The 21617-nt window shown below is 42.8% G+C and overlaps 1 protein-coding gene across 5 annotated transcripts in view; it reads left to right on the forward strand.

Annotated features, from left to right (window-relative positions):
- Positions 1-21617, forward strand: part of GALK2 (galactokinase 2) — a 77762-nt gene that overhangs the window by 33842 nt on the left and 22303 nt on the right. For all 5 annotated transcript variants that reach the window (XR_013833054.1, XR_013833055.1, XM_079953381.1 and 2 more), the window contains 3 exons: positions 8848-8946; positions 10157-10309; positions 18462-18672. Coding sequence is in view for 3 of the 5 variants with exons in the window: in XM_079953381.1 (XP_079809507.1) it covers positions 8848-8946; positions 10157-10309; positions 18462-18672 (463 nt within the window). In the remaining 2 variants the exon portion in view is untranslated. The remainder of the gene's footprint in view (positions 1-8847; positions 8947-10156; positions 10310-18461; positions 18673-21617) is intronic.

Genomic DNA, 21617 nt, shown 5'->3' on the forward strand with positions numbered 1-21617 from the left:
ACAAGAAGCACCACCTCTGGACTGGCTGTAAGTAAGAAGGGAGGGTGGTGGGGCTGGCTAAGGTTGATGGCGCAGTACCCCACTTGCTGCAATGGACTAACCTCCACTGGTTGTTTGGTTTAACACACTTATACAGTGGTGCCTCGCAAGACGAAATTAATCCGTTCTGTTAGGCTCTTCGTATAGCGGTTTTTTCATCTTGCGAAGCAAGCCCATTGACAGCTTAGCGGATTAGCGCTATTAGCGGTTTAGCGGCTTTTAGCGATCAGCTATTAAGCGGCTTATCAGCGGAACAGCTGATAAGCGGCTTAGGGCTTAGGAAAAGGGGGAAAAAAGGGGAAAACCCCCGCAGAAACTCGCAAGACATTTCGTCTTGCGAAGCAAGCCCATAGGGAAATTCGTTTTGCGAAGCGCCTCCAAAACGGAAAACCCTTTCATCTAGCGGGTTTTCCGTCTTGCGAGGCGTTCGTCTTGCGGGGCACCACTGTACCTCACTGCTCAGAACAGGCGACACCACTTTCCCAAGTGGTTTTCCACTCATGCGGTTTATAGGACTAATCCTGCTTAGCTGCAACATGTGCCTTCAGACCATGATCTGGATTTTGTGGGAAGCAGCCTTTAATTAGCAGGGCACTTGCGTTTTTAGACAACAGGAGGTTAAAGATAGACACTGCATTGTTGGGGGCAATGGCTGGACTTGTCTGTTTGTACAGTAGTCTATTATCAGGATGCATGTTCAAAGTGAGCTATATAAGGGGTGTTTGAGCCATTTCTGTTTGCATAATTAAAGAAAAGCAAGTTTGTTTATACTCGTCTCTAAGGCAGCTAATCTTTTCAGGAACATCCACCGAGATCTCTGCTGTACATAACAGACATGATCAGTGCTATTTTTCTAGAAACAGAGGTGCCAGAACTCAACATGAACACCTCCCTTGTTCTCTTATAATGGCAATGGCACCCACCTGAGAGGTGCTGGAACTGAGTTCCGGCAAGTTCCGGCTGGAAAAAAAGCCCTGGACATGATTGAGAAGAAATGTCGAGAAGGCCCAGGGTATTAGAGCCAACAAGCAGACTGGTTGTTACAAGAGAAGTTAAGAGCAAAGAACTGAAAGAAGCCACTAATGTGAAGGCCTTATATCTTTAGTTTAGAATATACTATCACATCTACTGTCTGCCAAAACAGGAGCAGATTGTGGCTGACGGGCATAATACACTCTTCTCATGTGGTATTTTTTTAAAAAAGAAAAGGTCAATTATATGGTGATTTGCTTCTGATAGCAGGCCGGGGGTAGCGGGAATGAGTAGTGTGATAAAAGGATGGTTAAAAAAACCCAAACATGTGCAGGCGGTTACTACATGGTAAAGGAAGTATGTCATATCCCACAGATATTGTCTGAATAGAATACTCTGAGGTAAAGTCATGGTTTAAGAGTGATAATACTGCACAGATGTTATGTTTATCCTTTTGTGGTTGTTAGCGCCACATGGCGAAACAGCATTTAGAAGGCTCCAGAGAGGCCACTTATGAGAAGACATGGTCCATCTCTTTTAACAGTTTTTTTTCAAGGGGTTTCCACATGATGTGTTTTTTTTCCCCACAGGGACCATGGCAGCAGTTGCTACCGTTCTGAGAACATTCCAGATGGGGTTGCCCCAGCGAGTGTTTGCATGTGGGGTGGCGTTGTGGTTTCTCAGCATCCTGACTGTTAAATTGAGCTTCTGGGAAATGGTGATACTTTCCCCCACCTGCCCCCACCTCAGGAAGCACATCCACCATGATGGTTGTGTTATGTGGAGTGTAGCTAAATCCCGACAAGGTGAATTTAGCAAGGAAACCCACAAAGCCCTTTCATGACACCCCTCCCCCAACACACATAATGGAAAAAATATATATATTAATATTGTGTAGTAATCCAGTGTTGTAGTGCACTTCCCATGTGATTTTTTTAAAATTATAAACATAAAATATACAGTCATGGTTATGCATTCTAAAACATCACTTCTTACAGCTAAGACTAAGTGTAATTTGGCTAAATTGGGTTGGTTGTTTAAGGCTTTCTTGTCCCCCACGGCCATTACGCACTCGATTTAGAACTAAAAAAATCCTGACTTGCTTCAAGCCAGAATTCATAGTTACATCTGAACCAAGGAACTGTGGCTTAATGTCAGTTAACAACCAGAAAAATAATTCAGGATGTCTAGCTTGGCTATGAAGGCCTCATCTTAGTCTTCTGAAGCCAGACATTTTACAGCCAGTAGTAACACAGGTTTCAAAAACTGCCGTCTGTGTTTACCTCAGGTGTACACTTTTGTCAATTTTTTTTTTCTCATGAAAATTGATAAAAACTTTTCCCTGCAAATCTGTGCTTTAATTTTCTGTCACCTCTTTAAAGCCATAGTGAATTTTCCCTTTGCCAATGCATAGATTTTCTTCAGAAGTATCAGTGAATCCCTGTTGTTGCACCGTATTCCTGTAAGTATTGCTGTGCTGAGAAAGAGAATCAGCATCAGCTTTTGCAACAAGAATTTTGCTCACTGAGTACATTCACTTATTGGGATATCTCAGTGGGTATGTCTGAGATATGAACCTAATTGCCTCCTGTGTATGTCCAATTCCTTCCACGATAGTCTTCCACTTACTTGAGTGAAAGTTTTGTATTTTTGCACTAGCTGTTTCTTTCTTACTGCATCCATCATTGTTCTGCTGCTATCAGTAGAAAGACTCTGAAGCCATAGGCACAGGTCTGTTCAATTTCAGAGTCTAGCAGTCCATTATATCAAGGGAGACCTTGGGCTGTCTTGTGGCAAAGTTCTCCTGGATCTGCTAGTTCATCCTTGGTGGTCCTGCCAATCCTTCCATTTGTGCAAAAATAATAATAATGAACAAATGCTTGCAGCTCTAATAGAGAATGCACACCCATCACTTGCAGATGGGACTTTTGGCAGACTGGGACCAGCAAGGACCAAAAGCTCATCACAAGAGCAGAGAAAAAGATGGGGAGAATTGCACTGCTAAATGCTAACATGCTAGTTCTTGGGCTGATTCCACTGAATGGGTTCCGTGATGCAAGTTTCGTTTTCTCAAGTGATAGCTGAGTTCAAGTAGCAGTTCCTCGTAGGATGAGAAGTTACATAAGATAGGAAATGCCTGTATTTTGAGTTCTGTTAAGCAGTTTCTAGAAATCAGCAACCAATCTCCAGCTGTTGCTTGAAGCTACTGTGGCAAAGGCTGCAATACACATGAAAGGTTTCCTGCATTGCTTATGCATTGAATGCACAGTATTCAACCTGGTATGGGTACTATGGAAAAGTCATCAAAATTTCAGGGGGAATGTACACATAGAATTCACATGGGATAATCTTGTGGGACTGTACCACTTAAGATTGCCCATAGGCCTGTAGGGAGGGCCTCATATTTCAATATACAGGTACCGTATTTTTCGCTCTATAGGACGCACCCGACCATAGGACGCACCTTGTTTTAGAGGGGGAGAACAAGAAAAAAAAAATCTCCCCCTCTCTGCTCAGCACCCCTTTAGCAAAGCGGCAGGAGAAACGGAGCCCCTTCCATTTCTCCTCCTGCTTCGCTGAAGGGGTGCTGCGCAGCTCTCCCTCTTTGCTGAAGCCAGGAGAGTCTTGCTCTCCCGGCTTCAGCAAAAGGAACCCAAAGCCTTTGGAGCGCAGCACGAGGTCCCGCTGCGCTCCAAAGGCCTCAGGGATAGCCACTGCGCTCCAAAGGCTTTAGGCGGCTATCCCTGAAGCCTAGAGAGCGAGAGGGGTCGGTGCGCACATTGCTATCGCTGAAGCCAAGGAGCCTGCATTCGCTCCATAGGACGCACACACATTTCCCCTTAATTTTTGGAGGGGAAAAAGTGTGTCCTATAGAGCGAAAAATACGGTACCTTTGTTTGCTATGGAAAAGGCGATGTTGGAAATAAGGTAGAACCCTGTTTTGTGTGTCATGCTTTTTTTCTATATGCAGAGATTTAGGGCTTGGGGAGTTAGTTCATTTTACCCGGGGCAATGTTCATGCATATGGACCTTACCAACTGCTGTTTGAAGTGGTGCAGTCCCATGAAGGATTTTATTTTATTTTATTCTGTTTTCAGCCTTTAGCTTTCATTTTGTTTTTTAAAAACAGCTTCAGAAACTTCAGCTGAATGCTACAGCCAGATTATTGATCAGGACTTGGGTTTAGGGAGCATATGACTCCCATTTTACAACTTCATTATCTACTGGTTCTGTTCCGAACCCAAATAAAAGTGGTGGTTATGTCTTGTAAAGCAGTAAATGGTTGGGGGCTGCCTGCCTTCTTGAATATAAACCTGCCCATGTTTTCAACTCTTTCCAAGAGACCTTTCTCTCTACCCAACCAACATCAGAAATGTGTTTGGTGGAAACTTGATAAGTTTTCTCAGTTACTTCATCAAGCTCTGCAGTTCCCTCCCTGTGGAGGCCCAACTAGCCTCCTCTCTGATGTCTTTCCACTGGGAGGTAAAGGCCATTTTTTATAGACAGAATTTTGCCCTGGTAAGCTGCTCTGATTTTTCCGTTGCTGATTTTAGTTAACTTTAACTGCCCACTGCTTAACGTTTCCTAAAAATAAATGAATCATTCCCATAGCTTTCATGTTCATGTCACACAGAAGACCACAAAATTCTGCTCCCCCATCAAGCATTTTCAGAGCAGTCGTTAGCCATTTTACCATATACTCTGCTCACTGTTAACTGTGTCACCCTCAGAACAGAAACTGATATTTTGCTAAGGCCAAAGTTAGCACAAATACTTAACAGCTGAGTAAGCATGGCAATCTTTGCCCCTTGGTTATTCAACATGCAAATAGGTTTGAGACGAGAACTAGGATTGCCATCATGTAGCCCCCCATGCAGCAAGTTTATCTGGGGGAAATGTCCAAATAAATTTGCATATTTAATGGGAAACAAATTTCACTGGGTCTATGCAGCAATGGAGAGGGGAGGGGGGAATCCATTTTTAAAGCATTTAAGTAAGTAAAATGTTGCAACCTTTTATTATTACCTTTAAATATATGTAGAGGTGGATATAGAGCAGAAATCTTGATGCTGAAAATAGTAAAATAATGTGCCACGTCTCTCCAGTTACTAAAAAGGGATTAGAACTATGTAATTCACCATTAGTATTTTGAGTTTACCCCCAAAGAGCATTCAAGTAAGAACAGTCACCTTTGGCTTTTTATTAAAAACATCTGTTTAATCTGGACCACCAATAACGGGCCTCCAGCTCCGCTTGGAAGTCTCCTGGAAGGTTTATTCACATCAAACTCTGTGCATATTTTCAAGTTTGTTAATCCCTTTTTGACAGCTCTGTCCTCTCAACTTGGAGTTTATGAGGGAATTTACATGGCTTAAGGAGCACTGTGAGTCGAGTCTTATCAGTTTTCACTGCATTTGCAAGCTATTCACCCTGATTAGGGTGCTCTGAGCTCACATTTTACAGCTTCGTCTGTTTCCAGTGCCTTTATGGAAACTGAACAAGTGGGCAGTCGTGCCCACATTCTTCGTTTCCAAATGCAATGAGTTACGGGCTTTATCTCACAGCCATGCCCTGGTTAATGTCATTTCTTTGGTAATTATCTAAGCTTAAGGCCCCATGAAGCTGTGTAACCCTGCTGGAAGGAATACACACAAACACACATTCTTCCCTCTCCTTTCTGCGCTCCCCATGCTTGTGCTCCCGTTACCCTATACTTAGAACAGGGTCCCCTCCAGATGTTGTGGGGCTACAACTTCCCAAACGTGGGTCTCCAGCCGTTTTGGACTACAGATTCTATCATCTCTTGCCAGCAGGACCAGTGCTCAGGAATGGTGGGAATTGTAGTCCAAGTTTGGCAAACACTGGGCTACAACTCCCATCATTGCTGACCATGTGTCAGGGACTGGCTGGATGACGAGGATTGGTGGGAGGCACCAGCCAGGGAGCCTCCAAGGGAACCCCAGAGGAGGAAGGCTCAGAGCCAGGGGATTGGTGGTGGGAAACTGAGGAGAGGTCAGAGGGAGAGGGTTGGGAGGAGGGGCTGGATGCTGAATGGGCAACAGGGTTTAGTGAGCAGGGAGAGCCGGTGACAGGGAGCAGTTCAGACTCCGAGGCTGAAGCAGAGGAGTGGGGTCAAGAGGCTACAGAAGAATTCGGGGAGTCTCCCTTTCTTGCTGCAACAAGCTCCCCTCCCCCTGGTCTCCAAGAATGCACATAATAATGAGGGCAGAACAGAGGTCAGAGGTGGGGAGATGCAGTTTGAGACTGCTTAGGAAACATCCAGGAGAGGAGACCTAGAAAGGGTAGAAGAAGGCAGGGACTTTCAGTTCTGGCAACTGCTCGATAGGGGCAATACAGTGGTACCTCAGGTTACAGACGCCTCAGGTTACAGACGCTTCAGGTTACAGACTCTGCTAACCCAGAAACAGTACCTTGGGTTGAGAACTTTGCTTCAGGATGAGAACAGAAATCATGCTCCGCCGGCGGCAGCGGGAGGCCCCATTAGCTAAAGTGGTGCTTCAGGTTAAGAACAGTTTCAGGTTAAGAACAGACCTCTGGAACGAATTAAGTACTTAACCCGAGGTACCACTGTACCTGCTGGGAAGTGTTGCTGAGTTGTATGGCATTTCCTTGAATAAAGAGTTAACTTCACTGACAATGGAGCCCTGCTTCTTTCATGCTGACCTGCAGCGGTGTAGCTAGCGGCTCAGGTGCCTGGTACAGCACACGTGTCCCTCAGCCGGGGGCAGGGTGAGCTGCATGAAGCCTCTCCACTGCTTCCCCCTCAGCTGTGGGGCAGCTGAGGGAGAGGCGGTGGGCAGACGCAAGCCCCACGCTGCTGTTTCAGGCAGCGCAGAGCCTTCAGGTGCCCAAGCCAAAACGTCACTCCCAGGAGAGACACGTGGCTCAGGCACGGTGCAAACTCTGCGGTAAGTGCCAGCCCCTGCACTGTGGCGCCCAGTGCCAGCCGCATTTCATTACGTTTCTTGACTGAACTAAAAAGTTTCATGAGCCCATTAAAAAAAACCACTCCTATTTTTGTCACCCCCCTCAGTGATGACACCCGGGGTGGTCCGCATCCACCGCACTCCCCTTCCTCTGCCACTGCTGACCTGCACCTGTCTCCAGCCCTGACACCATGTTTCTGAGGCTAATACAAGTTTAGCTATGTATATCTGAGTGGCACAAGCATTTCAGTGGCCATTTCAGATTTCCTGGAGATCTGATGTAAGATCAGTAGACTTTGGATATTTGTTGGAGTGTTTAAGCTGGGGTGGGCAATATGGTGCCCTCCAGATGTTGTTGGACAACCACTCCAATCATCCCTGACTATGGCTAACTATGATACAGTTTCAGGGTCCTATATAGGTCCTACATAAGGCACCAAAGAGACAACCTGTTGGATGCCAGCTTATCTCCTCTTGATAGCAGTATCCTTCTGTGTGCTTCCAATGCACTCTCCAAATATTGTTGGAATCCCATTTTGCATCAGCCCCAGCCAGCATGGCCAGTGGTCAGGGATGATGGAAGTTATAATCCAGAAACATCTGTAAGGCCACGGGACCTGCATCTATACTGTAAGGACACCTAATGAAACAATGACACTAGGAATTTATTGGGCTACAGCTGCATCTCATAACCTCCATCCTGCTCTAGAAATATTTGAGGTGGACCTAAAGGTATACCTATATGGATGTCTCATGTACCTAAAGGAAGTGTCTAAAGGAAGTACAGAAATTAGGAGGTGTACCTGGAGATGTGAGGATTTGGTGGGATCAGGAACCTAACCTGGGAATCTTAGGGTGTAAAGCTGGGATCCAGTTTTGTGAACTATTGTGGTCTTCAGGTGCAGACACTTTCAAGGTTGGCAATATTGGCCCTGCGTTTGGCAAGCAGTAATATGCTCTTGGATTGGCCAAGGTTGACATAAATTGACTGCTTCTTTAAAAAACAATTTTTTTATTTGGTTTTTCAGATTAAAGTTTTACAGTCAGTTATCCAAAATACAACATAAAATCAAGATTCCAAAGAATCTCCTGGACTTCCCTGCTCCCCTTTGTGGGTCCTATTGTTAATCATTTCTTCCTGCATCTTTTATAATAATCCAAATCTTTTCATCTCCATTATGCCCAAAATTCAACATTAAACTACAAGTGTTATTCCAATCCTGCTAACGATTTTCGCTGTTTACAATGGTTTTTAAGATAAATTATAAATTTTCCCCACTCCTTATTAACATTTTGGTCTTCCTGATTTCGGATTCTTCCGGTCATTTTTGCCATTTGGCCAAATTGACCACTTTTCTTTGTCTGGTCAGTGAAGCAGACTCTTCTGCTTGCTGCTATCTTCACCCTCAAGTTCCCATGCTACGTCATTGATATCACCTACCCAGAGCTGGGGAATATACTATCCAAGTTGAAAATTGGGTACAGTTACCCAGATAGCTCCAGCCTGGGGATAAGTGAAGAGAAGCAAAAAAGCAGCACCTTTTAAATGCAGGCAGCTTTGAAAATCATACTGTCTTTGTGAGCATGCCAGAGGCAGAGCAATCCTGGCGCATATCAGAGGAGAAGTTTACAATTAGCAGTAAAAAATATGGAACGCTTCATCTGAGGGAAAGCAGGGAGAAGGAGACCTAAGTATAGACTGACTGATACCAATGTAGAGATGGAGTGGCTTGGTATCAAATGTTTAGTCAACTGGTATGGAATGTGTGGGAAACTATAAAGACCTCAAAGGCATATCAACACCCCCTGCCATTAGTTCAATTGTAAAGAATGTATGAGGGAACATCCCCCTGCCTTGGTTTGTGTGCTGAGTTCTGTGTTTCCTCAGGTGGAGCTGGCTGAACTCTGCAGCAAGAGTGAACGCTACATTGGTACAGAAGGAGGAGGCATGGACCAATCCATCTGCTTTCTTGCGGAAAAGGGAACTGTACGTACTGTCTGAGCACGAACTCAGTAGCCATTGTGTTACAACACAAGAAAGGGCTTTTGTTAACTGCGCTGATGAATGACGCACAAATGGTGGATCCAGGGCTAACTCCACAAGTCAGGGATGTATTCACACACACACGCGAGGTAGGGAGGGCAATCAACTTGGATGGCTTTAAAAGAAGTTTAGACAAATTCATGAAGAAGAGGTCCACCTGTGGCTACTAACCCTGATGGCTAACTTTCTGCGTCCATTGTCAGAGGCAATATGCTTCTAAATTCCAGTTGTTGGAAATTGCAGGAGGGGAGAGGGCTGTTGTGTTCAGGCCCTGCTTGCAGACTTCCCATGGGCATCTGACTGGCCACTGTGAGAACAGAATGCTGGACAGAATAGGCCTTTGGCCTGATCCTGCGGGGCTCTTCTTTATGTCATTATGAATACAGTGGTACTTCGGGTTACAGATGCTTCAGGCTACAGACGCTTCAGGTTAAAGACTCCACTAACCCAGAAATAGTACCTCAGGTTAAGAACTTTACTTCAAGATGAGAACAGAAATCTCGTGGCTGCGGCAGCAGGAGGCCCCATTAGCTAAAGTGGTACCTCAGATTAAGAACAGTTTCAGGTTAAGAACAGACCTCCAGAACAAATTAAGTTTTTAACCTGAGGTACCACTGTACATACCTGCACAAGGAAGCATGCTATCAATACAGAGAGATGTAATGTTAAAGTGAGGCACATCTGTTACTTATAACAACATTTGTTGTTTCCTTTCGGAAAAGTAATCATACCTTGGTTAAAAATTAGTGCAGCTGCCAGGGGCAAGGCAAAATTGCTCCCAGGGCCAGGGCTGACCTTTGGTCAGCTAGTTATTAACTCTTTAAAAAAATTGATCTCATTGAAAGATAACTATTAAAAATGCACCTCCAAATTAAAAAGGGGTTCAGGTTTGATAAGAAGGAGGAGGAGGAAGATGAGGAGTTTATTATTTATACCCCACCCCAGCAAAATATAAAAACATAATAAAACGTCAAACATAAAAAATTTGACTTGGTTGTCTTTTTCCTGCTGGTTTATGCCCACTGCTCCAAATGTGGGGGGGGGGGGGGGGAGAGTCTGCAGGTAAATGATGTGTGATTTATTCATCTTAAATGTTGTGCTGCCTACTAGTCAAAATAACTCTCTACTATTTATTTATTTTTTCTTTCCATAGGCCAAGCTGATACAGTTCAATCCTCTTAGGGCAACTGATGTGAGGCTTCCAGAGGGAGTAGCTTTCCTTATTGCCAACAGTTGCGTTGAAATGAACAAGGCAGCGACTTCTCATTTTAATATTAGGGTGATGGAGTGTCGTCTGGCTGCAAAGGTACTGCATGGCTTTCATCAAACCCTAATGAAACCATCATCCAAATATGTGCTGGCTGCAACTCTTTCCACTCTACCAGTTGTTGCTTTATTTTAACACCAGGTCAGGTGCTGCCTCAAAGGGCATGTTTATCTCTTCAGGGTCTGGATTCAGGCCATATATACATGACGGATGGAAGAGGGGGATGGAATTTAGCCCTTAATGTGTGTGTTTCCATTTGGGTAGCATAGCACTAAAAAGGAGTCTGCCCAGGAAGGGCAAAATAAATTATCTTTGTCAAAGCTGATCTCACTTAATGAGAGAGCGCAATCTAATCCCAGGAATATAAAACAAAATGCTTTAATAGCAATGTATTCACTCTTAAAACAAGGAAAGGAAATGGAAATACATACATTTAAATTCATGAAATAACATTCCATTTATTTGTATCTTATTGAAGATTGGATTTTATGAACCTGGTAAGCTGTAGAAAGTAGCACTCTCCTCAAGCTTGGGTTCAAATTATTCCATGAGTTTCATCCAAAGCAACCACTTTACTACATACACAAGTTACAGCAATCCATACTCAGATAATTGGTTACCCCCCCCCCCACACAAACATATTTTCCTGTGATGAAAGGTGGTATACAAATTTAAAAATAAATAAATAAATAAATAAATCTGATACACTCAGTTGATTGTTGAGTGAGTCAGCAAGTTATAAACTTACTTAATGACAAGGTGACCTTCAGAGACTTTGCTCCTTGGTCAAGTTCAGGCATAACACTAAGCCATTGTTTAGAGCAAATCCCACTTTGCTCAGTTCAGGTATCATGGGGAAATGTGGTTTAATTCTAAAGTTAAAGCTTTCAGACTCCTCGTGCTCTCCAAGAAGAATGAGAACAACATTAATTACAATTGGTTAAAACAAAACTGGGATCGAATCTTGGTTTGATATCCTAATTTGTTAACTGGTCACCTTTACAACAGATAAGAGTAGTTCAATCTGGGGAGAAGGGCGGGATATCTAACGGTTGCTTTATAGCAACCTCACCAAACTACAATCCCCAGGATTCTTTTAGGGAAGCCAGAATTGTTTAGCTACGAAAGTGATGTATCCTAGGCCTGTGATTCCCTCTTCCCTTTCTCTCAATCGGCCTGCAGCGTGATTGTGCTAACCAAAGAGAAGAGCCAGAAAAGAAGAGCATATCTTGGCAGCTGAGAATTCGTTGGAAGAGATTGTAGACCATTAACTGCCAGGAAATGCCTTGTGTTAGATTCAGTGTTCTTGACAGCAGTGCAATAGGGAGATTCCCCCCCCCCCGTTTCTTTTTAAAATCCATGTTATATTTTGACATTTCATATGGGTGCATATTTTCCCACTCAAGCTTCCTTTAAGGTTATTGATGAGAGCTACTAGAAGCCCTTTGTGATGCACCCGTTGCTGGGCTGTACCATTTGAGACAGGGGAGGAATTCAAATATCTGAATGCCTCCTCCACACGAAGTAAATCTCAAACATCCTAAATAGCATGTTAGAGAGAAAGTTATAAGCTTGCTAAGTTTTTTTTTTAATGTGTGAGGCACATTTCACGTGGAGCATTCAAACATTCAGTCCCGCATATGCAGCCTAAAATGATGCAGCCCAACAACAGATAACATCACATGTGGCTTTTGCTGATCTATTTTAGCTTTTAGTGGAATGCATTACAATTGGAAATAGCAATGCTGCCCACAGTTTATGGGGAGCAAACTGGTGACTTCCAAAGCTGAAGTCAAGAGTCATTATATAGACCAGATGTTCCAGTGGTTGGGTCTGTCTAGTTTTCCTAGGAAACCCGTCCGTTTACAACCTTCTACAGGAGATGACTGGCACAACATTTGTGTTGGCTTCTGTGGTTCCTTTAAGTTACAAAGTTTAGGATTCTGCATTGTAAGGACATTGCTGTAACTATAATTTATTATTATATATAGGGGTTCCCCCCCCTTAAAAGCTCAGGGTGGTTCTTGTCCTGGCACATGAAAGTACCTGGAACCTGTGTTCATCATGTGTAGTCATTCTTCATGTGCTGAGGGTGGCAACACAACATCAGGTCTTCTCAGTAGTGGCTCCCCAGCTGTGGAAGACTCCCTAGAGTGTTGTGCCTAGTGCCATCACTGTACACCTTTGGGTGCCAGGTGAAGATGCACAGGCAGTTAGCCCTTAGTTGGTGTTCATCTTTTAGTTTATTTTGTGATGTATTTTGAATTTGGCATTACATACTTTTTTAAACAAATTGTAAGTTGCACTCAGGATTCTAACCCCCTTTTACCACATTGGCTGTCAACTTAGCTGCTCTTCAATTTGACATTAAGATCACTAGAGATATTCAGAAACATTGACGCTACATTTAAAAAAACCAAACACATCACTTTAAAAACAACCCTTCATTGCCTCTGCGTTTGCTTGAAAGGGACAATTTTAATAGAATGCTAAACTCTTTAAAATGTTTGGCAAGGATGTGCTGTCTTGGGTCCCTAGAAAAACCAACAGATGTTAGAGAAATATAATCACTGTTACTGGGATGCACAAAAGAATTGTTTTTAGTCTCACTGACAAGATGAGTAAAAACATGGTCCCTTTAATGCTTTGGCATGAATTAATGCCTAAATATGTGTTCACTATAATGTCTGAAAATGACTCTGATTTAAATAGTAGCAGATCCATGTGATAAGAACTATAAACCTTGCAAAGTACACTAGATGGCACCAAAAGTAGTTCATAAAAAACAACAACACCTACATGAAGGGAATTAAAACAGGAAAAAAGGCAAGCTAAAATTGAAAAAAGCAATAGGAGGAAAGCAACAACTTTAACAGAACTTTCCTTCTCAGTAATTTTCTCTTGCAAATGTATAGTTTTATTAAGAGATTTTCAGTACAAGGACTCCTTCTCCTAGTGAAATGAAAGCCAGGTGCAACCACAACATTGAACCCCAATCATGGCCTCTCCCAAAAAACTTCATTCACCCAAGTGTGGTTGTTGTTCCTTCCACTGTTTATTTTATTGGCTGTGGAGTTTAGAGCCCCAAATTGCAAATATGGTTGAGTGTGTGTAGGTAGATCCAGGTAGGGAGAAGTCCTTAAAGTACTGGGGTCTTCTTGAAGGTACATAAGTCTTTATAGGCTAAAAACCAGCACTAGGATTTGGGCCAGTAAACTAATTGGTACCTACTGCAGTTGTGGCAGAATTGGTGTTACATGCTTAGATCGCAGATCCTGAGGAGAGTGGAAAGTAGAGAAGAAGCAGGCACATGGTGGTCGCCTTCAACCCCCCCCCCCCCAAAAAAAATCCTTCCTACACGGTCTTGTGCATTGAAGAGGATTCACGAGAGCTTTTTAGGGCGCATATTCAGTTCATGCAGGGCATTGACTAGGTCTGTTGGGCATCACTGTCAGCCCAGAATGCTAGAATGTGATATGATTAGTAGCTGTGGGCAAAGATGCTCTCCCTTGAAGTCTGTCCGCTATTACTCATCACTGAGGACATTGATGGGAGAGTGCTTTTAACCTCCTGTTCTATTTGTCACCTGTTGTCTTGTTTATCACTGTAGCCTTATGAGGCTTTGCCCTCGGGTGGGAAAAATATTGCATCTGGGAAAGGGAGATGGGAGTCAACAGACACTCAAGGAATAGTTTCGGAGAAAAAGCTTTATTTCTACCATCCATGAACTGGTAGAAGGAGCAAGTGTGATAACTCACAAAAAGCATGCACGGGTTCACAGTCATTTGCACAGAGTATATATTCCGCTTCCAGTTCCCTCCCCTTTCTCCTCCCTCAGGAGTCCTGCCCCATGTGTGTTCCCCTGAGCATGTACAGAAAGCTCCTGTCTTGGGACTCTTCCCAGGAAAGGGGAATGAAAACAGTTCAGCATGTCCAAGATGTTGCAACTGAATGAGATAAAAGTCAGTTCTCAGGCCTGCTCTGACAGAGTCTATTCATTAGCTTTTTGAAGCCTTCTTGTACTGATAAAAGTAACGGTTTGCCCTTGCCACAGCATCTTGTGAGAAAAGCAGAGAAGAGCAGAGAAAAGCTGTTTTGGATTTTTAGACGACAAAAGGAATTTTGGACAGTTTTGAGGCCTGGTTGGGAGGGGTGACTTCGGGCCTAGGTGGGGTCACCTGTCCTCACCTCCTTCAGTCACCACTGTGATAAAGGAATGAACCCTTTTTAGAAACCTCCAACCTTTTTGTTGAAATTATAGGGGTGATTTCTCTTTTCACTCCGCATGTTAAGGAAGGACATTGCCCATCTGAAGCTTTTATATGCATTTCTTCATGGCTTCCTTGTTCTCAACTAGGCTGCACTTGTTCTCAACTAGGCTGAATATATGAAGTGTGACAGCCCAATCGGGCTACTTTAGAGTGGATCTGAATGCACTTTTATCAATGTAATCTAGGACAGGGAGCAGACCGCTTTCTTCGCTTGAAAAAGACTCGAACCTCCTATTAAAATTTGCCCTGACAAAAAAAGCTCCTTCATTTAGACACAGTTGTGGTTGAGAATATGTTTCTTCTTAAGATAAAGTCATAATTAAAAAACCTGAAACAAACAAATAAAGGACCCCTCAGGACATTTGCAATGAAAAGTTTCATCACTGACAATATTTTTGCACCCTTGTCTTCAGGGAAAGTAACCACAGTCACTGCTCCAGTCTAGCAAGCGCTGGACCACAGCCAGAATTTAATACGACCCAGGGCTCACCAAGACTTCACTCCACATCTTGCTTTCAGTGCCAGTAAATGCCTTTGACCATCTACAGTCTTTCATTGCCACTGAATAACCACAATTAACCCCCATACATCTGAAATCTAGGCCAGATGGTCTTCAAGGCAGGCTTGAGGCCTAGTTTTTTTCTTTCCTTCCCCAGATTAGAAACTAAGCCCTGATAATGACCCCTTCACCATATGTATGTTTATGTCATTTCTCATTATTGGAATCCTTATATCATTTATATTTTTATCTCCTCAGTGGTGTGGTGTGCTGGCAAAATGCCCTCTGCTTTTGCACAGGTGTAGAGAGAGTGCTGTGAGATGAGCAAGGGGAGTGGGTCTGGAAATCTGTGGGGATTCATTTTTTTTGGGGGGGGGGTAAAGTTTTTATTATTATTTCATTTTATAATGTATATGAAAAATAACAACAAAAATTTAAAAATGAAGGAAAAAACCTATAAAATAGGCACATAGAATGAGTAGTTGCACATAAAATAACAAAGTCCAAGTGAAGACTATTAATTTTATCAGAATATCAGTATAGTTCCAGATTTGCCAGACTTGTGATGCAGGTTGTCTTGAAAAGGATGGTTCCGTTTTTATGTTATGAAAGAATGTCAGATCATATAAAAAGTGTCTGGAGGTTCTAGTCCTTGTCAAAATCCCAAATTATGTGTGATTTTCTCCATTATAGCTGTATTCCAATGAATGGTACCAAGCGTCAAGTGTAAGATTTTGGACTGTTTTCCACTGAGTTGCAATTACTATTTGCGCTGCCAAGATCATATATAAGACGAATACTTTTGACAATATATTTACATTGCTATTATCAAAAATATTCACTAACATTAATTTTGGACAACAAACAATAGTTTCTTTAGTAATATTTATCATTTCTGTCGTGGGGCTTCATTTAAGCCAGGACTCTGTAGGGGTTAGCTCAATAACATGTTTTCAGTGCTAGGGACTGGTCTGGGAATATGAGAATACTGAAAATGGTGCCTCTGAACATGCCCAGAGTGCATTAAAATTTCCTCATTGTTGAATATTCACCCCTAGGCTAAGATGATATTTCCTCCCTCCACAAATACTTTTCTGTCTCTTTTATGTTAGTATTTGCCTTTGTACGCTTGCTGCCTAAAAATGTTCTAAATATTTGACCTCCCCTATATTTTAGTTGCTATACCCAAAATTGTGCAAAAAGGGGGGGAATTAACAAGCACAATACCTATTCATTTGCTTCATCTGCATAAATTTACATTTTAAGGAAATTGAAGTGATTGATTTAAGTGCTGCTCATTTTCTACAAAAGGAGGCTGTTAGGGCTAAAAATCTGTCTGGGAATGATGCCTCCCTCTGTACATGGAATTCTTCTGAATCTTAGATGAACATATGAAACATCTTTATTCTGCATCAGACCACCAGTCTATCTAGCCTGGTGTCATCTGATCTCCAGGGCTGCTCTCCAAGGTTTCAGGTGGCAGGGAGCAGGGTGCCTTTCCCATCACCTGATCACTTGGGCTGGATGAACCTGCAACCTTATACGTGCAAAGAATGTTATCTGTCACTGAGCTGTGATTCCCTCCCCCTTGGTGCATGAGGTCTTGTTATGATTTTCCACAGTGGTGCACATGCTCAGAGCCACACACATTAGTTCACATATTCTGGGGTGTGGCATTTTCAGTGAAAATACACCCCAGCGATGTGGTCATCAGACCTTTCATCTCTCTTTTCAGAGTGCTTTCCTGTCCCCACTTTTTATGTTGGAAGAGTAATGAAAAAATTTAAGGAATTCAGCTGCACTTTTCTCAAAAGCAGAGCAGAAATTTACACCCCACACATCTTTGGGTGACCAGAACTACCCATGATTCCACAAAAATGTTTTTCAGTCTAGTCAGATTACTTTCGTGCAACAAAGTTGAACACTGGGAAAGATGAGGCTCAGCTGTCAGAACGAGATCAAAGTTAACTAATGCAGAAATACTCTTTCCAGGAATAGCCAGCCATGTTCAGTTCAGTATATATGAGCAGCTGTTTGAATACCAGTTTATGTGTCTTTGAGGGAGTGGTCTGTGCTGAACATCAGGGCTCTTTATGGTGACTGGTCCACTATAATGGCAAGCAAACATCGAAGTTTAACCACAGATCACCACAAGATTGGTCCAAGACATTTTGGTGCATGAGGCAGAAAATCACAAGCAACACCTCCCTCCCACTACTTAACATGGGGCTCAATCCAATGGGAAGATCCTGCTCTGCGGATCTTCTCAATGTCCCAATTAATTATAGTGGCTTTTGAAGAGGAGTTGTTCTTGGTGGACTGTGCCCTAGAGAGTCTAGTCTGGGTGTTTCTGTTGCCCCTAAAACCCATCATTCTTGAAGTGGCTGTTTCACTTATCTTGTGGTAAGTTCACACCATACCCCTTCCCAGTTTAGTTTCCAACTGGACAGCCTAAGAATCAAACCAAGTTTGTTTTAAGCAGAACTTCTGGCTGTTTTTAGGCTTTATGTGCCAGAAAATCTCCAGGACATGGCGATTATGTGGCTTTATAAAAGTCATTTTTTGTGTATGTGCACAGCTTCGGATCTCAGTATGTAAAGGGAAAACATTTCCTGTACAGTGGTACCTCGGGTTAAGAACTTAATTCGTTCCACAGGTCCGTTCTTAACCTGAAACTGTTCTTGACCTGAGGTACCACTTTAGCTAATGGGACCTCCTGCTGCTGCCGCGCTGCCGCCACACAATTTCTGTTCTCATCCTGAAGCAAAGTTCTTAACCCAAGGTACTATTTCTGGGTTAGCGGAGTCTGTAACCTGAAGCATCTGTAACCTGAAGCATCTGTAACCCGAGGTACCACTGTATATGCCTCCCTTAGGATAAGCAGATGAGTCCTTTTATGAGTGTCCTCTCCCTTTGAAGTATGCAGGTTGGCAATGAGAGTTGAGGTATTGTCAGTGCTGGTTCCTGTGATGTAGAACACTCTCCCTAGACATCTGACACCAACACTAACTCCTTTTCAGCACTGTGCAAAGAGCTTCTTTGCCTTTTAGCCTGGTTCCCTGTAACATCACTTCACTTGAGAGAGCTGCCAGAAGACCCTCGGAACTGGACCTCAGTGTCTGGGCTGAACAATGGGGCTTTCTTCACATTTAATCTTTTTCCTTGATATATAAAGTGACTTTATTACATTTTGCAAGGTGCTATGGTTTAACGTACTTATCCCCTCAAGTGAGAAGAGTCTGCTATATTTTCCAATTCTTTAAATTAATCTTGCTGCCAATATCATGTTAAAAATTATGCTGTTCTTTGTGCTTTTCAAAGAGTTTTCTCTTAAAGAAAAAAATAGCTTGTAAGGGTTTTAGGAAATGTTTTGTATTAACTTCAAACTGCTAAGATGTCTATGCATTGTTTGTTGTTGCAGCTTCTAGCAAAATCCAGAGGCCTAGATTGGAAAGCAATGGCAAAGCTCCAGGAAGTGCAGGTCAAACTGAAACTAAGCTTAGAGGAAATGCTGGCTGTGGTTGAGGAGGTGTTTCACCCTGAGCCTTACAGCATAGAGGAAATTGGGAAAAACCTGGGAATTAGCTCCAAAGAGCTACGCACTCAGATCCTCAGCCAGAACACACAAGACGGTGAGTGCATGCCAAATTGGAGGTGGTGGTGATGGTCAGCGAATGTTTCCATTTATGTAAAGGATAATAGGCAATAGATGTGGAAATATTTTACATTTTGTATAACCTCAAGTGGACCTTCTTTTGGAATCTTTGTGGGGAGTAAAAGGGTTGATTGTGTTGTGGCCTTTTTAAAACGAAGTGGAGAAAATGGAACTGAAATGCTATCTGATTAGTCAAGGCAATATACTGATAATGGCTTGGTGATTAAAAATACAGGATTGAATTAATTGCATGCAGCCTTCTAGGTCAGCAGTGGACAACTGGTAGTTTTCAAATGAACTTTAGCTCCTGAGAAATCATAATTCGGCTTACCACTTACTTGTGTGTCAGATAGCCTCTTCCTTCCATGATAGATCTGTGGTACATAATAATCTGGACCTTTTAGTTGGAGGAAGATGTGAGTGTGCTTGTTCTAGATTGGCTCTCTGGCCTGTGTAGTTGCTGACCACTGCTCTGAGTCACTTGGCCCTAAAACATTTCCCACCAAAAGAATATCAGAGGCAAATGAATAGCCTGTTGGGTTTGGACAAAGGATACCCAGTTTGAAACCTCTCCTCATCCATGACACTGAGTAGGTTGGCTTTGGGCAAAGTCCAAATCTGTTTCATAGTTGCTTCACATATTACAACATGCCTACATGCAGATCTATACACATGCATGTTTTCCTTGCACACACATTGGGAAGCCATGATTGGCTGTAACTTAGCAGCACACAAAAACAAACAAACAAACAAACAAACAAACAAACAAACAAACAAACATGTGGACAGTTGTCGTATGTTTCAAGCTACCCACACATTTCCCACAGATTTTGTCACTGATAGGATTAAGGAAGATAACTGTGCAACATAACACCGGCCTTGAAAGACCTACATTGGCTCCCAGTACATTTCCGAGCACAATTCAAAGTGTTGGTGCTGACCTTTAAAAGCCCTAAACGGCCTCGGCCCATTATATCTGAAGGAGCGTCTCCACCCCAATCGTTCTACCTGGACACTGAGGTCCAGCACCAAGGGCCTTCTGGCGGTTCCCTCACTGCGAGAAGCCAAGTTACAGGGAACCAGGCAGAGGGCCTTCTCGGTAGTGGTGCCCTCCCTGTGGAATGCCTTCCCACCAGATGTCAAAGAGAACAACAGAGAACAACAGCTACCAGACTTTAAGAAGACATCTGAAGGCAGCCCTGTTTAGGGAAGTTTTTAATGTTTGATGTATTTTAATATTTTTTTGGAAGCCACCCAGAGTGGCAGGAGAAGCCCAGCCAGATGGGCGGGGTATAAATAATAAATTAAATAAATTAAATTAAATAAAAACAGGTGAAGCAACACTGAGATATGTTCCCATCCCAATCCTTTAGGATGCAGCAGGGACAAACTAAATCGATGAATGCAACTTACGTTCTGCAACTACTTTAAAGGACGGTGCCAATGGGGCAAAAAATTCTGGTTCTGACATGGGAGATATGTGATCAAAGCAACTTGCATGCCTCAGAAAACCAAAGGAGGTCGGAGAACGAGACCGGCTTGTTCTGTAAGATATTTAGCATGTGTTCTAAATTCTCTCTTTTGAACTAAATAGAGGCTATTTTGATTTTGATCATTTGGCGGGGGAGGTAACTTTTGATTTAGGAAGTGAATTTAATCTACTCTTATTTGCTTGGCATATACTCTTAGTATTTCTGCCTATTATTAAATGAGCCGACCACATTTTGCTGTGCACATGGAACATTTTTAGAATGTTGGCTGCATCTATATTTAAAGCCTAAATCTCTCCCCCCCCCCTTTCATGTTAATGGCCTGGTTTCCATGTCACATGGTTAAAAAAAATATCTACAGTAATGTGAATAACCAGTGCACTAGTGCACCATGCCCAAAAGTTCACACTCCTGCTGCACCATGCACCGGGGTTTGGCTTATCATGCTGTCTGAACCTGGGCTTGTGGTTTGTTTTCCCCCCAACCATGAGTGGCAAACAAGGTTTGTTGTTAGCTTACTGCTTGTGGTTTGTGTGGAGGAAACAAATCACAACATGAAGTTCAGACAGCATGGCAAGCCAGACTCTAGTTTGGTTAGTGCATGGCAGCAGCAGGAGCAAGAGAGGAATTTCCCAGGAACTTTTGAGCAACGCTCACTCCATATTTATTATTTCACCAATATTACTATGCATGGTGCTCTTGGAGTAACATAAGCAAAGAACAAACAAACAAACCCAGGCCCCTGTTCCCAGAGAGTTTACCATTTTAAATGTCAGCAGAGAGGGAAGGAATATAAAGGAAGAGCAACAGGTGGCGGCAAATGCACATAGGTACTTAGTTTTGTTTCAGGGTGAGGACTACAGGCTTGTGATAAACTAGGGTGAGATTTTCCTAGGGATTTGAAAATTGTGCCACAGGTGTCTTCTGGGAGTCATAGCAAGGAAGACAGGGCAGAGATGTTTGTAAGGGAACAGGAAAATTTCCAGGCTGATTATCATGGATTGAAGTGAGTTCTAGATTGGGGTGTGTGGCTGTATTTATTAATATCTGCTCCAACAGAAGACAGTTTAGATTCAGTTATTTTCGGCCCCTCTCCCCCCTACTTCCGCTTCTTTGGGCACCTTATTCTTGTAGGAAAGACTTTTCAGTGTGAAAAGTCCAAGGGAAATGTTATCCCATATAGCGTTTGCAGATGTTAGTCGAACAGAATCTGTCTTAGGATGTGGCGTGACTCTGATTCTGTGTGATAAAGCCAACAAAAATGGGTCATAGAGTAAGCCTGTTGTTTTCATTGGTACAAGACAAAACTTGGTTACAGATTCTTGTTTAGTTGCATGGAAGAAATAGGGAAATAAAAATTAGAATTTATTGTTTGTATAACCCTCAGCTTGGTTTTGGAATGTTGAAGTACACAAAACAAAGAGATTTCTGT

Source organism: Podarcis cretensis (genome assembly GCF_951804945.1).
Source record: "Podarcis cretensis genome assembly, chromosome: 14".
NCBI classification, from domain to species: Eukaryota; Metazoa; Chordata; class Lepidosauria; order Squamata; family Lacertidae; genus Podarcis; species Podarcis cretensis.